The following is a 16901-nucleotide window of genomic DNA, read 5'->3' as shown; positions in this document are numbered from 1 at the left end:
AAGGCTTGAAGACGTCTCAATAATTTCAAAGCTGCACGTGCAGCAAATGAAGGTGATTGTGATGAAGAATTTGTTGTGAGTAGGGGTTGGTTCAATCCTTTCAAAGTGAGGGCAAATTTACATAACATTAAACGGCAAGGACAAGTTGTCTGTAAGTAGGTAAGCAAGACGTTTGTAACCCGGGGACTGTCTGTAAAAAGATATTTGCTAGAGATTACCATTTAGTTTTTAGAAATGAGATACAGACATGACATTTAGGGCTCTTTATATGATATGTAAGGAGTTCCTGGGTGGTGTAAAAGGTTAATGTGCATGGCTGCTAACCGAAAGGTTGGTGGTTAGAGTCCACACAGAGGCATCTCGGAAGAAAGGCCTGAAGATCTATTTCCAAAAAAATCAGCCACTGAAAACCCTATGGAGCACAGTTCTACGCTGACACACATGGGGTTGCCATGAGTTGGATCGACTCAATGGCAACTGGTTTATATGGTATCTATAGCTGGCTTATTGATTTGGATAATTTTTTTTTGTCATTGTTTTAGTCCATAAAGCTAGTCTATTTATTAATGGCAACCTTTAGTATAGAATATTAAAAAATAACATGATAATCAGCATCTTAGAAAATAATTTGTATAGTATATAACATATGCCTGGAGACATGAATATTTTACTAATTCAGTTTTAAGATCTTCCCAAATTTACATTTATAAAGTTACTTTTATTTTGTAGTTACTCCCATATACTGCCTTCCTAAGGGATTTTCAAGGGTGATTTTGGATATATGTAATCTTTTTTTTAATTAAGACCTTTATTAACAGGTGCTTGCAGTTCGCTGACTTTTTGAAAAAATCAAGTTGTAAACTTTTATTACAAATTAAAAATGAGATTCTTAAACATCTCAACTTGACCAGATATGAAACAATTTAAAAATCTTTAAAGGTGTACTGAGAAAAACCAGGCTTTTTAAAAAACACATTTGTCCTTACCAATAAGAGGTGTCTTTAGGTAAAAATAATAAAAACCTCATGTGCATAGATAATGCAGGTAGTTCCAGTTATCTGGTCAATGAGAAAAAAGGAAGCACTTAGGGTCTTCAGCTCCAATCTTCCATTCATTTTTTATTGCTGGAATTTCATATTCATTTCTTCTTGTTGGATGACTAAACTGGATGATGGTAGAGATGGTAAGCCGGCATTTACTCAGCCCAGCCCTGCTTACCCTCTGGAGTGCACGGATTCTCAGCTGGTGGATCTGCTGCTTTTGTCTCTGCCATCTTGTGGTTTAGGGTTTTCTAGGCTTCTGCGTCGGTACCAACGTTGAGGTAACTGCTAACCTTGGGTCTCATGTTGATTTTCCTTATCCTCTTCATTGCCGTCCTCTCTAGGCTGTCTTTGGTGAGGAGGGCCCCTGCAAAATTGTAGTCTGCAACCCCGAAACATATTCTGTCTCACTGGTCTACCTCGTTCTCCTGCACCCTGGGTGTCAGCACCCTTCATCACTACTCCCTGCACAGGATAGTTGGAATACTGCAGTTGACGCCCACAGGGTCTCTGCATGTAGTAAGGTGGGAACCGTGGGCTGCTGTAAGGCCGATGCGGTTGGGCCTGGCCTTCGGAAGCACTCTCCAATCCCTCATTCTTTTTGCCTACTCTCACTATTCTGGTAATTCTGTTGGTAATTGGGGGGAGGACCCCTATAATGGTTACCATGGTCTGCTACATATTTACTGCCTTGCACTGGAACTCCACCTGGGTCTGTAACATTTGCTGCTGTTTGTCTATCTCCTGTACTGCGAAGGTGCTTCCTGGGGTTATTCTTCTTTATGGCAGTCTGGTGAACAAATACATTTTCCTTGGAGTCATTTCTGTTGATGAAACCATATCCGTTTCTTACATCAAACCATTTTACTGCTCCCAAAACCTTCGTTGGGATGATCTTTTTGTTGCCGCCGGCCGGCACCGTTGATGTGAGGCTGCCCGGGCCGCCGCTCCCTGCTCCCTGCGCCGCTGCCCATGGTGCCGGGCTTGGTGTTAGCAGCGCTGAAGGCGGGGCGGGGGCAGCGGCTGGGTTTCGGCCTCACTGCTCATGGTTGCAGTAGTGGTGACTGGGGTCAGCTGCGACTGCTGCAGCTCCTCCGGGGCTGTGATGGTAACTAGGCTGGCTGCAGCAGTGGGGCTGCTCAGGGCTCTCTGGGGTCCGCTCTCTGCTCCCGCTACCCATAGAACTCAGATATATGTTATTTTTGAATCTAACCCTTTAGTAAGACACAACTCTACTAATGGACTAGCATTCTAAACATCTAGTTAAAAAAACCCAAAAACTAAATCCACTGCCGTTGAGTTGATTCTGACTCATAGTGACCCTGTGGGACAGAGTAGAACTGTCCCATAGGGTTTCCAAGGCTGTATATCTTTACAGAAGCAGACGGCCACATCTTTTTCCCCTGAGCAGCTGGTGAGTTTGAACCACCAACCTTTTGGTTAGCAGCTGAGCTCTTAACCACTGTGCCACGAGGGAGGGTTTAATTTGACCTTTATTCTTCAAAGAGTATTTTCCTGTTATCTAATGATGTTTCTATGACAAACTTGTGATATATGTCTTGCTGGCTATATTAATTTTTATTTTACAGCTGAAGAAGCCAAAATAAAAAATGTTAAGTGTCTTGTCTAAGTTCATAGAAACTTTTAGCAACAGAATCAAAATTAGGAATTTCATTTAGTCAAATATACAATCATATTACTTATTTTCTACACAAAAATGAAAGGTTTTATATAAAATATTTTGTACATTCCCCTAATTTTATATAAGACTTTATGTTAGCATTACCTTGGTTATTTGGACTATAAAACATTTTAGGAGGGGTAACTTCCATGTTCACAGGGTGGCAATTCTGAGATGTTTCATACGGGGTGAATGATGGAACAAATACTCTTTCTGGAGGTTTAAGATAGCTTCCGACTATACTGTGCATTAATTCAGAATCCATTACCTGTAAAGAATAAAGGGATGATACAGTATAGCATCATTCTTTCCTACCTGAGTGACAAAAATATCCAAAAATTAAGGTAATATTTTAACATAAATGCATAATCATATTACGTGGAGTTGTATCTTTATGAAATTAATGATCGTAAATTCAACTATAATAAGCTCAGCAAAAAAAAGAAAGAAAAATGACTATTTGCTGTATAAACAGTTTGGGCAATTCTGCCTGCTTTTCAATGAACTATGCCTTAGAGTGGGCGTGACAGGGATGATGTGAATTTGTTGGCTTCTAAGTTGATCACAGGTTCCATGTACCTCTCATAGTCTGAGCACCTCTCCACAAAGAGAGTGATTACAGGGTTTAAAGAGAAAGTGTATATTCTAAAAGACAATACAGCTTTTAAACATAAGCCAACCATATAATCTGATTCTTTAATATTGACTGTTGGACTCCACTGTACTGCCTTCCTAACGGATTTTCAAGGGTAATTTTGGCTATATGCAATTTCTGAATCTAATTCTTGAATAAGACGTAACTAGAAGGATTTCAAATCTGAAGAATCTAAAGTAGTCTTATTTTTACTTTCTTTATTTTAAGGCGAGCCCTCTTAACCATCCAAGCAGGTAGTCTTTTGCCTAACTTTTCAAATCATTTTATTGTCCTTTCTATAATTTAAATCCTTTAGAAATGTATTCTAGTTAATAGATTCTAGTCAATGTTAATTCATAACTATATTAGAAGAAATGGAGTAATAATTGTTCACACACACACATACACACACACAAATAACTCACCAGCAGGGATTCTGTCTATGTACTTCAGAATTTCACAGAACACAGAAGGCACAGTTTTAAGCAAGAAAGCTTGTTTTAAAATGCAAATCCAGGAATTCCATTATACAATTAGCCTATCTTAACTTTTGAGAATTACAAATATTCTGTGATTTCACTACTTTTCCAATTCACAAGGTAAAGGAAGACAATTCCCATGACTTTATTTCCTGGAAGGACACACTTCACTTCCCAGGATTTTCTACTTTAGCCATCGTCATGACTGGCTATGTTATAGGACATTCTGAATGGTCTGAACTATGCTTGGAGACCTTAGAGGTTACAGGGCCTAAGAAGTCTTGTTAGAATAGTTATCCTTTGATTTGGGGAGGCAACCTTTTTTTTTTTTTCTATTGTCATTAGCACCAGCTATCATTTACTAACCATGTCTCCACTCCAGGTTGTTGCTGCTCAGACACTCTCTGCTCCCCATGGGAGACTGCATCTATTTAAGCTGCTCTTCCCTCAAAAAACAGGAAAGTAAAGTTAGTCACAGCTGGGTTCACAATGAAGTGGAGGTCGGGCCTCAAAGTACAGAAGTTTTGAAACTGGTTGTCATTCTTCAGAGAGAGTAGGTGGATGAAGCTATCCGAAGAAAAATTAGAGCTACTTAAGAGATTTAACTAATTTTTCAGCTCCTGGTGGGCTTCTATGAGAATGTATAAAAAGAATGAAGTTTTGGCATCAGTAGTTACAGACTGAAATCCTTGGGAGTGCTCTGCTTCCTCTGTCCCAGACATACTATTATTTTACAAATTGGAATTTCACCAATTAAAAAACTGGTTCAAATTTGAGGTTTTTAATGTATATGAAATAACTATTCAGAAGATGCTGAGAAGTTAAAAATTAGACTGAAGTTTCTTTAAATTAAATGGGTAAACACATATTAAAGTGGGTATGAGCAGAGTAATAACTTACTAGTAGGATGAAAACAAAGTAAAGAAAAAGACAGGAAACCAGTAAAAGAATGAGAAAAGACAAGCTATGCCGTGTCACAGAACACAAGGATTCTCATTGCAATAGGGGTCCCAGCTTAACCTTTATAATCTGGCCATGTGTTGTAAACTGGTGCATAAGCCCACTAGAAGCTTAATTAAAACTCACTTTGAAGGAAGAAGAAACAAATACAAAAAGCTTGATCCAGGATCAAAGCCCTACTTGGCAGAGGAAGGGAGGAGTGATTCTGAGTAGAGCATGATGGTGGTCATTCTAATTCATCTTCGACCCAGTCCCATAGACTTATACGTGGGCCCTGGAAAGAGAGAGGGTTGTAAGTAAAAGCTGAGAAATGTTTCAACAGTATCTCTATAAAAGATTGAGGCACCAGCTGCCCTGCTTTGTATAAGACGTTATATTACAACAGAGGGGGAAGTTGCCAATTGTCTCGGTTCACCAGAGACCATACAGTTTTGGTCTTTTGGTCAAGAGAGAAAGAACAGTTGGAAGGGACATATCTGTTGGCATATATGAGAGAACTTTCTGCAAACAAAGATAGGTGCCCAGGCCCCAACCAAAGCATTCTGGTATGTCTGGTATGGGGCCTACCTGTAGGTAATTGAAAATACCTCAGGAATTCTTGTGGAGCATTTTACAGGTATCTGCAAGTAGTGGCAAAAGGCTGTAACGTGGGCCTCATTTGTTATGGTCTGTTAAAGCCTAGGGAAACTCCGGTTATGCCTGGAATCATCCCTGACAGCTTATGAACAACCAGGGAAATTATTGATTGTCTCTGTGGTTTATAAAATCAAGATATATTAATTGACTGCAACTGAGGAGCCACTACATGAAGAACTATCCCTGAGACAATGTGCTAGACAAAAATACTTTAAAGCATTGTCTTCCTGTGCATTTGTTCACTTGTTCTTGAGTGAAGGACTTGTTCCAAAATGGTCCTTTTTAACAACCAATGTCTATTCCTGCTGGGGGCTGGCTCCACCATCATCTTTGCATAATCATATAGGACTCTTAGGGAAATGGCATTAGGAGGTAATCAGAAATACTTACAGTAGGTTCTTGGAATGGGGATATCTCTGTTTCTTATACTGCTAATTCTTCCAAGTTTGGACTTTCCCTTAAAGAAACTGGAGAAAGAAAGATCAATAGCTCTGTTTCTTTTGTCTGTTTGTGTGTGTGTGTGTCTGTGTGTGTGTGTGTGTATCTGTTAATTTACCTTAAGGGCTAACACAGTAAGGGTTGAGCTAACTCTATCTTATTTTTAATGTCTAGTACTTTAAAGAATACTATTACAACTGAGTGGGGTAATTTCTGGTTAAAGAACTTGCCTTATAGATGCCCTACCAGATATTCCAACCCATTATTTAAATATACGATACCTAAAATGTTAAGATAATGATATAAAAACCAACTGGTCAATGGAAACTAATAAATAAAATAACTTAAAAAAGGAATTAATGATAAGTATTCAACAAGTCGCAATCTACTCGATGGCAATGGGTTTATTCAACAAGTGATGTTAGAAAATTTGGGGACAAATCCAATTAAATATTTATCTCATTCCATATATCTCAATATAAATTTCAGATACACGTTGTTAGGTTCTCTCGAATCAGTTCCGACCCATAGCAACCCCATGCACAACAGAACAAATACTGTCTGGTCCTGCGCCATCCTCACAATCATTGCTATGTTTGAGCCCATTGTTGCAGCCACTGTGTCAATCCATCTCATTAAGGGTCTTCCTCTTTTTCAGATACATAAACCAAAAAACCAAAACCACTGCCGTCAAGTCAATTCTGACTCATAGTGACCCTATAGGACAGAGTAGGACTACCCGATAGGGTTTCCAAGGACAGCTGGTGGATTCAAACTGCCGACTTTTTGGTTATCAGGGGAGCTCTTAACCACTGGGCCACCAGGGCTCCTTCAGATACATAAGAGAGTCAAATGAAAAATAAAATTGAAAAAATGGTGAAAAACATCAGTGAACTGTTAACTGATCTTAGAATGGATATTTTATGTCCAAAAGCAAGGAAGAAAATATAAAGGAAAAGATACAAAGATTACATTAAAATTACTACTACAGCCGGCCCCAGACTTTGTCTACTGTCCCATATAAGCAGAAGCACCTCCTTAAGGTCCAGGTTCTGGGTCATGAGGAAGCAGAAGGTACCCTCAAGGATAAAGGAAGTTCTAGGGCCCATTTATCCCTATGGAACTGTGCATTCTCATTATTTAAAGCCTCATATTTACCCCTTACTTTGCTGCCAGTTTAGCCAAAGATGTTTTAAGCATTTTATAAACAATTTTATAATCTTTTTAATGAGAGGTTTCTCTAAACATCTAATCTTCCACATTACTTGAATGAGTAGACTGCAATAGCTTTAGCCAGACAGGTACTACATACTCCAAACATACTAGTTTTACTTACACACACACATACCGATTAAGATTTATGTTTCAAAAGGAAAAAGAACTTATATCTTTCTATTCAGATGTGGTTCTCAAAGCTACTCCATACTGGGAAGTTTGTTTTTCTTCAATAGCAGTAAGTGAATATTATCTGGTTAATCATTAACTAAATGGAGAGTTCACTAAAGGGATTCAGATAATAGAGCATCTGTTAGATCGGTAGAGTGAGAGAAAGAAAAAATATCAGAACCTAAATCACATCCTAAAGCACACTACATATTCAATTTTAAAACATATGCAGTGATTTTACAGGAATACGCAGAATGACTATCAAATGCATCCAGGAGCAGTTTAAATATTATGTTTCAATGTCTATCATGTATAATGTATTAACTATAGCATCAAATCTTACATTTAATATACTCATCTTTTGACACTCAAATCGATTTATTTAACTTAATTTATAATTAACTTTAAAAACAGCCCTTGCTTGATTTGAAAAATCAGCCTTTTGCAGCTATCATAGTAAAGACTTATTCAGGCAAAATGTACCAACAGATGCTAAATCAGGGGTGGGGGGCGCGTTTTGGTAAGGACCAGGATATCTGCGCCATTTTAGTGTCTCCCCCATGGGTTACTTATTAGATGCAAGGAAAAAAACAATAACTATACAGTAGAGAAATTGGACATCATCTTGATAGGATAAATAGAATTATTATGTGCCTTTGGATGTGACACCTTGAGAAGGACACATCACCTATGCAGTATTCCAACCAGGAATCCATAATCTGAATCTCGTCGTGAGGAAACCTCACAGAAGCCCCAAAGAGAGTCTATTTAAAAAAAAAAAAAAAAAAAAACGGGGGAGAGACTGTTTACTTCAAAAATGTCAATGTCATAAAAGATAATAAAAGTACATCTCCATAAAGCTTTTTAAAAAAAGGACAACAAAAAGCTGAGGAATTGTTTCAGATTAAAGAAGGCTAAAGAACTGTGACAATTAAATGCAATACATAATCCTAATCTATATCCATACTGGAAGGGAAAAATGTTATAAAGAATATTATTGGGCCAACTGACAAAACTGGATTACACATGATGGACTAGATACAAGTATTAATGTTATATTTACTGAAGATGATGTACTGTGGTTGTGTAAGAGAATATCCTTATTTTTAGGAAATGTACACTGATCTGTTTAGATCCATGGTACATGCAATTTACTCTCAAATGTTCCGGAAAAAAATGTGTATAATTATACATTTATATGTGTGTGTATATACTGTATATTAAATGCATATACACAGGTACACACACACATATATGCACACAGATACCCACACACATAGAGAGTGAATGCATGTTAGAGAGAGCACATGATAAAACAAAAGAGGCAAAATATTACCAATAGATGAATCTGGGTAAAGCATATATGGGTATTGTCATGGAATGAATTATGTCCCCCCAAAAATGTGCGCATCAGTTTGGCTGGGTCATGATTCCCAGTATTGTGAGATTTTCCTCTATGTTGCAAATCCCGCCTCTATGACGTTAATGAGGGAGGATGGGTGGCAGCTGTGTTAGTGAGGCAGGACTCAATCCACAAGACTGGATTGCGTTTTGAGGCAATCTCTTGAGCTATAAAAGACAGAAGCCAGCAGAGAGAGAGGGGGACCTCATACCACCAAGAAAGCAGTGCCAGGAGCAGAGCACGTTGTTTTGACCCAGGGTCCCTGCAAGCTCCTAGTCCAGGGGAAGACTGATGAGAAGGCCAACAGAGAGAGAAGGCCAACAGAGAGAGAAAGCCTTCCCCTGGGGCTGATACCCTGAATTTGGACTTTTAGCCTACTTTACTGTGAAGAAATAAATTTCTCTTTGTTAACGCCATCCACTTGTGGTATTTCTATTACAGCAGCACTAGATGACTAAGACAGGTATTCTTTGTAATATTCTTGCAATTTTTCTGTAAGTTTGAAATTATTTCCAAATAAAAAGTTAAAAAATACTTCCTGAGAATAAAATAAAACATTACACCTTCATAAGAGAACATTAACACTGTTTTTTAAAACGCCGTTATTGTGTTATACTTTACAGCAAAAGTAATTATGTTAAATAGAAAAATAATTTAAAATACAGTGGTACCCCTTTGGAGAATAAGTCCAGCAACAACTTTGTGACCTAAGCATATTACCTAAAAATTATATATAGCTATATTTTGGGAAACGTAATATTTTAAGTTCTACACAATAATATGTTAGTTAAGCAAAATTACACTATCAAAGATTTCTCCATATATTAACAATGATTAATTCTGGGTAGCACTGTTTTTTTTGGTTATTGCTGTGTGAGCTTTTACTCTTAGGTTTGAACTTTTCTGTATTGCTTAATTTTATAATGAGCGCTTCTTGTTTTAACAAAATTTTTAAAATTACTAAAGCAATTCTACTGTATTAATGATTCAAACTTAAGCTAAAGAAGCACAAAACGTAAAAGTTAAAGTAAGAAGGAAATGTATTTTGCCCTAACCAAACAAATCATACATGGCTTGGTACAAATACAATATCTGTTGCTTTCTACTAGTATCCAACCTCACCTTCCCCTAGTCTATGAGTTTCTGCAGTCACCTTCCCTCAGCAAACATCCACCAACAAATTATATATGATACATTTAATTTCTATACTGTTGAGAATCTTGAAGGGAATAACAACTTTTTTTTTTTTTTTAATTTTCCAAGTCTAAGAGAAAGAACTGGGAAGTAAATAAAAAGTTACGAATTTAACATAAATGAAGTATCTTAAATGATGTTGAATGAAAGATAAGAAGATGGCAGCCAGCACCATGACAGCCAAGAGCATAGAATTGGAGAGCTCGTTGCTAATAATTCCTATTTCTATAACTGCTATTATAATGTCTGAAGATTTGAGTGTCTGATCCAATAGCTCCTCAGAGCTATTCAGTAAACGTCTCAGTGATTTAACATACTAGAGTAGTATGCGTCTAGCTTAATTTATACCCCCCAAAATCTAGTACCTGCTATATTTAGGACATGGAAGCCCTGGTGGTGCTGTGGTTAAGAGCTACTGCTGCTAACCAAAAGGTCAGCAGTTCAAACCCACCAGCTGGTCCTTGGAAACCCTATGGGGCAGTTCTACTTTGTCCTATACGGTTGCTATGAGTCGGAATTGTCTTGATGGCAATGAGTTTGTCTTTTTAATATACAGTTAGGACAAGGAGCCCTAGTGGCACAGTTGTTAAGTGCTGGGCTGCTAACTGAAAGGTTTGCAGTTTGAACCCACCATCCACACCGTGGGAGAAAGACGGGGCAGTCTGCTTCCATAAAGATTATAGCCTTGGAAACCCTATGGGGCAGTTCTACACTGTCCTATAGGGACTGGATGGCAATGGGTTTGGTTGGTATATTTAGGACACTAAGTTCTGAGTACGTAAAAATAAATAAAGAAAAAAGTGATATCAATGATATCACTATGTGGGAGGCAGACAAGTTAAAAACAAGATATGATTGAACGGGATCAGTTTCTATAACAGAAACATATACAGAGTGTCGTGGGAGCACAAAGGAGATTATCTAACTCTCCCTGATTGTGGAGAGATAAGTATAGCCAGAAACAATTTGGAATTACAAACAGTTTGAAAGATGAGTTTAGGTAAACATGATAGAGTGAACATACACACTAACTTCTTTGCTCCTTCTTGGAAACCCACTAAAATAATACTAAAACAATTTTTAAGACATAAATCTGCAAAGACAAAGAGATCAGGCGAGGTGACAACAACAGAACTTTGGAAAATGAAAAACAGATGTAGGGGTAGTAACAGACTTACCCAATGTAAAAAGGCAGACTCCTAAACCAAGTGAGAAAAGTGACCTTTAAATTTATCCTGCAGAACTCCCACAGGGCTCAGGAATTTGCCCCACATCTAGGAGTCAAGACAGGGCAGACTAGAGAACAGGCTAAAAGTTTAACTTAGATGTAATCATATGCGAAATCCTCCCTGCCTCTCCATGCAGCCAGAAGATTGCTCTCCCCCTACCTGGGAAGAGACTGGAAGTTTTATTTTGTTTTCTGAAGAGGGAATTACAGAGCATCTCTGGATTGGGCGACACTGGGCACAGCTGAGGGTGGGGGCATCAGGTTGAAAGTAGGAAGATTCAGTTCCCAGAATGTTGGCAGTCTATACATCCAAGTGGAGATGGGAAGATCCTTAGCTGGGGACTATGAATAGCCCAAGTTACCAAAGATGCTGAAGATGCTAAAATGAGGGATGGATTCAGAGTTTCCAGCCAGTTTTTTAGTGTCCTACTCTTAAACGCAAGTTGTCTAACCAAGGCTCACCACACATTTGGAAAGATACGAAAGACCGAGACCAAAACAAACACACAAACAAAAAGATGTTCAACAGGAAGACAAAATTTGGAAATACACAATTAGTGAAGATGAAATGCAGAATCATTGAGGGACTGGACAGACTTTAGTGAATTTGGGTGCAGCACAGTGAATAAATGTTGGTGGTAAGAGATAGACCACTATGGACTTTGTATATCACACTAAGGAGCTTGTATTTTCTCTTATTACACAATGGGGAGTTAATGGAGGATGAAAGAAGAATATAATGATCAGGTTTGCATCTTGAAAAGTTTATTCTGATGGTCCTGAGATGTACTGATTAAAGGCAGAAGAAATCATAGGCAGAAGGACAAATTAAGAGGTTACTAAAGTAATCCAGACAAGGAAAAATATAACTGAAATAGATGAGATGAACATTAAAGATACTTAGAATATACAATCAAAAGAACTTAGGGACCAACTTGATATGTGAAATGGGGAGAATACAGTATCAAAAACAAGTCTCAAGGTTTTCACTTGGGCAAGTGGATAGATAGTGGTAACATTAATGGAAATAATATAAAAGGAGATACAAGTCTGAGGGAAAACGAATGAATTCCATTTTAGATATGTCAAATTTGAGGTGCTTACAGACACTCAAAGGAGCCCTGGTGGCTCAGTGGTTAAGCACTTGGTTATTAACCAAAAGGTCAGCAGTTCAAATCCACCAGCCACTCTGTGGGAGAAAGATGTGGCAGTCTGCTTCCATAAAAATTACAGCCTTGGGAACTCTATGGGGCAGTTCTACTCTGTCCTATTGGGTTGCTGAGTCCAAATTGACTTGATGGCAACTGGTAACAGGTATGGGAGCCCAGAGGAGGCGAATCTAACCCAGAGCCTGGGGGGTGCAAGGATGGCTTCCTGGGGGACTAGTCCTTAAACTGAGACATGAAGGATGAATGAGTGAAATTTGATGACAAAAGAAAGTGAGAAAGTGGGTAGACATGTGGGAGGTCTGTGGCACAGCAACAAAAACACAATAACAACAACTAACACTTACAGCTGGATATGTGCCAGACAGTGGTCAAAGAACTTTACATGTATTGATCCACTGAACTGTCAAGGTAACCCTATGAGATTAAGTATTAACTCCATTTTACATGAAGAAATTGAGAATTATCTCTCAGTTAAGTAACACACCCAAGATCATACAGTTATTAAGTGGCTGAGCTGGGATCTGAACCCTGGTAGCCTGGATCAAAATACAGCCCTGGAGACACAGTGGTTAAACACTTGGCTGCTAACCAAAAGGTCGGCATTTCGAGCCCACCAGCTGCTCCATGGGAGACAGATGCAGCAGTCTGCTTCTGTAAAGATCACAGCCTTGGAAACTCTCTGAGGCAATTTTACTCTGTCCTACAGGGTTTTTATGAGTTGGAATTGACTTGACAGCAATGGGTTTGGCTGTTTTTTTTTTGGCTTAGCCTGGATCAAAGTGTATTCTGCTTTTCATATGGACTTGTCAGTTGTATAGATGAGTTTGGCATTTAAGAAGAATGGTTTGAACTAAAGATAAGGATTTGAAGTCACGGATACACACCGATGGCAGCTGAAGCCATGAATATTCACTCAGATATAGAGTATGCAGTCTTTCAAACGAAGTGTGATACTTTGAGGGTATTTATTAAATACCTCACCCAGATCCACTGAAACAGAATCTCTCAGGATGAGTCCCCAAAATGTATAGTTTTAATCGACTCCCCATGTGATTCTTATGCAAATTAGTTTGAAGACCACAGGTGAGGAATAAGCAAAGACATATGTAACAAGAACACAGCTTATTAGAAGTGTGTCTGCAATAAGAGTAAGTCAGTTCGGAAGAAGGATGTAAGCAAGGGCCTAAGCAAGTGTCCATTGGGTCTTTCATCAAATTTAAACCACTATCTATTTATTATAAGATGCATTATTCTTTCACATACTACTAACTAAAACCCTCAAAATAGGAGTACTCTCATATAAGTTGGAATAACAGAAGGGCTACAAACGCACTGTAGAGTAAATGGAAAATAAACCCACCATGCAGAAAGAGATAGCAAAGAAACTTGAAAGTCCATACCGGGGCACTGGGTAGAGGAACTTTTATCAATAAGATTGTAAGATCATATTCACACCTTTGCAGTCTGAATCTATACTACCAGTGGGGTCAAACAAACAACCCTCAAGCAGAGAATGTTAATTTAAAATGGTCTCAGGTTGGTAGTAGTACAAATGCAGAGGCAAATGCAAATCTTCTCTAAAGAAATTTGACTTCAATCAATGCCAATAATAATTACAGATCCCTATTTTAGAAATATTTTTAATGTGAAAAAATGTCTCAGAATCGCTGAAATACAGTAAACGGAATTTATACTGAGCTATCTTGAATGAGAAACTTTTGAGGGGGCCTATTTCAGGTTTTCAAATGTATTCCATATGCAATTTCATATAGGTGTTGACTTGTTTTTAAAAAAAGTAAAAACTATAAAACAGAGATTGCAAGAATCCTTTTTTCCCCATCACACTAACCATTTTTTATAGTTCTTCTAAACATACCAATGATCATGAAGATTGCACAGGACCAGATAACATTTTGTTCCGATATACATAAGGTTGCCCATGAGTCAGAGCCAACTCAAGGGCAACAAAAACAACAACAACAAATATTTAAAAGTACCATCTTTGAAAAGAAAACAAACAAACTGAATGAGGTCAGATCACTCCTTCCCCGGAATCCATGTATATGCTGCAACACTCTCTTGGGATTTGGAGAAATAGATTGTAAAGTCCATCACAGGCGCTGGTAACTGTCCAGACACAACAGGAAGAAAAGCAAACTTTGGTCCTGCCAAAGATGGTAACTTACAGTCCCAGTTCCAGTCCCACACTTGGCATTCCTTCTTTCACTCACAGGCTACAAACACACTAATTTAATTTTTTTATTCTATCCAGAGTACGCTGGCTCTTTTAAGAAAAATTACTCCCTTCTCAACAACACCAATGAAACACAAGTAAAAATTCTTTTAGTACTTTTCTAATCTTGCAGAAAAGCAGTGGATTCCTAGTTCAAACATGCATTTCCTATCTTTTCCAAGGGTACTATAAATGCTGCACAAGTTACACACCATAGTTGCTCTGGGATCTTGTAAGACTGCAAATTCCATTGGATAGCAAACACATCATCAAAATAAATTTCTAAAGAATTAAAGTTGTTTTACAGTGAAAATAAGCACCAGTTGACCACTACAGGGAGTATGTGTGACTTACAAATAAGCCAGTTATACAAACCACCACTGCTACTTATCCTCGCTTTTAGTAACTAAAAGTCCTTAGAGTCCCTATCACAGCACAGCCCTATCTAGAGCAATTGATATAAAAATTCTAATCTGACTCCCACTCTTGCCTCTCCTCACCAGAGCACCTCTTTCACTCAGGAAAGCTGTGGCCTATCCCAGGAGCAAATGTACACATGTATGTATGCACATGAGTATAGGAATTTCTCGAACTGCAGAAAGTGAAGTTTCCTATATTCCTACCTATAATTTTAAATTATCCCCTTCTCACAGAAACAAGGACACAATGGTTCTATAGTATCACTGCTGTCCTAACTGTGTTATAAAAATATTGTTTCTATGTGGATCTATGAAAAATCCACTGTAAATGTCAACCTACCCAGTTACTCTTAGGATGAAATCTATTAGCACAGCTTGTACAGTACATAATATTTAATTTAAAAAAATTTAATGGCCCATAATTCCATCAACAGAAACCCCTCTTTAACATAAAAAATTAAAGTAATAGATTGACAAGTAACAAACCCTACACAGCACAGAAAAACAAAAAATAGTAAACGTTTTTTTTACTCCTTGACTGCTGATTCTCAACCATAACCATCACTTTCCCGTCTTTGAAGATAATCACCATCAGCAGTTTCTTGAGAACAGAAAGAAAAACAATTTACATGCCTAAGCACTTACTTTTCTTTTGGTGACTTTCCTGTCACCTACATCGACTCAACAGCACCTAATAACAACATCAATTGGTAGGCAATGCAGGAAAAACTTCATCTCTTCCAATACAGTGCCACTCCTCTTCCTGTTCATTCCATACCATTACATCCCTTTGAGTTCCTATCATTTTCTTGGGTTTAGTGACACCGGACTGATTCTTAGGCATTTCCTCCTCCATTTCTTTAGATTTGGGGCAGGAATGTATGTCCATGGTTCCACTAAGGAATATGATATAGTGGAAAGGGCTCTGGGGCGAATCAGAAGACCTGGGTTCTTTCTTGTTTCTGACACTTATATAGTGTGTAACCTTAGTTAACTCACTTCCTTTCTCTTAGCTTTGAGAAATAGAAAGTCTTACATTAATATACAGTGGTAGAAGTAGCAGTGATAATAAACTTTTTATCCTTTTTTTTCTGGGGGTTTCAGTTTCCTTGCAACTGAACTTTTATATTAATCTACGGCATAAACTCTTCCCTTTCCTCCCTGCAGTAATTCAACTTCCTGTATTTCTCCTATTTCCTTAGTTCTTCCGAATTGTCAGTTTTCCATTCTCCCTAATAAGCAGGTATAATCCCTCTGCTTCTATAAAGATTACAGCTAAGAAAACCCAGTTTCTACTCTGTCACATAGGGCCAGTAGGAGTTGGAATTGACTTGATGGTACTCAACAATAACAATCCTTCTTAGAATTAAAAATATATACATATATTCTTGGCAGAACATATTGAACTAGATCCCTGCAATTCTTACAACTTTACATTTCTGGAAATGTTATCTCTATACAGACCATAGTTTATATAATGCGTTTTCATGTTTCCATCCTCCCTAATGAGTAAATGTAGTTGTAATCTATGTTATTTGATAAGGCAGTATAGCATAGTGGTTAAGGGGAAGGCTCTGCAGCCAGACTCACTGGAGATGAAGCCTATGTGTCTGAGGCAAGTTTCTTAAACTTTCCACATTTTTTGCCCCCATCTATAAAACAGGAATATAACTACCCATTTAAGCAAATTATATGCAGGGAATCAACATAAAGTACTTAGCATACAGTTTGGCTTATAGTAAACAATAAATGTTAGTTACTATGATATCCAAAATTTTTATGAACCTGCACATTCACATTTGTTTCAGTAGAATCATTGATATGCATGACACAGAAAAACCAAACAATGTCTTTTGAACTATCAAAAATCAAATTATATTCATAATTGTTTTAATATTACATCATACTGTAGCCTAAAGTCTTCAAGTAGATAACTCATAAATGGTATGAATATAAGACGATTTTTCACGAAGTGGGATACTCTATTCCCCACAATATCTAA

The 16901-nt window shown here is 37.8% G+C and overlaps 1 protein-coding gene and 1 pseudogene across 4 annotated transcripts in view; both read right to left on the bottom strand.

The window, feature by feature from the left end:
* The window catches only part of CEP57L1 (centrosomal protein 57 like 1), a 55781-nt gene that overhangs the window by 17846 nt on the left and 21034 nt on the right, over window positions 1–16901 (bottom strand). For 2 of the 4 annotated variants that reach the window (XM_023727632.1, XM_023727634.1), the window contains exons 2-5: window positions 5821–5897; window positions 4921–5068; window positions 4201–4280; window positions 2827–2989 (exon numbers count right to left, since the gene is read on the bottom strand). In XM_023727632.1, the coding sequence (XP_023583400.1) occupies window positions 2827–2989; window positions 4201–4203 (166 nt within the window). In that variant the 5' untranslated portion in view covers window positions 4204–4280; window positions 4921–5068; window positions 5821–5897. The remainder of the gene's footprint in view (window positions 1–2826; window positions 2990–4200; window positions 4281–4920; window positions 5069–5820; window positions 5898–16901) is intronic. The other 2 variants (XM_023727633.1, XM_023727635.1) reach the window with 2 other exon arrangements.
* LOC101356105 (nuclease-sensitive element-binding protein 1 pseudogene) lies at window positions 505–2102 on the bottom strand (annotated as a pseudogene).

The sequence above is a fragment of the Trichechus manatus genome, unplaced genomic scaffold (genome assembly GCF_000243295.1).
Source record: "Trichechus manatus latirostris isolate Lorelei unplaced genomic scaffold, TriManLat1.0 scaffold00017, whole genome shotgun sequence".
NCBI classification, from domain to species: Eukaryota; Metazoa; Chordata; class Mammalia; order Sirenia; family Trichechidae; genus Trichechus; species Trichechus manatus.
The sequence above is the reverse complement of the archived record's forward strand: the minus strand, read 5'-3'. Positions and strand labels throughout refer to the sequence as shown.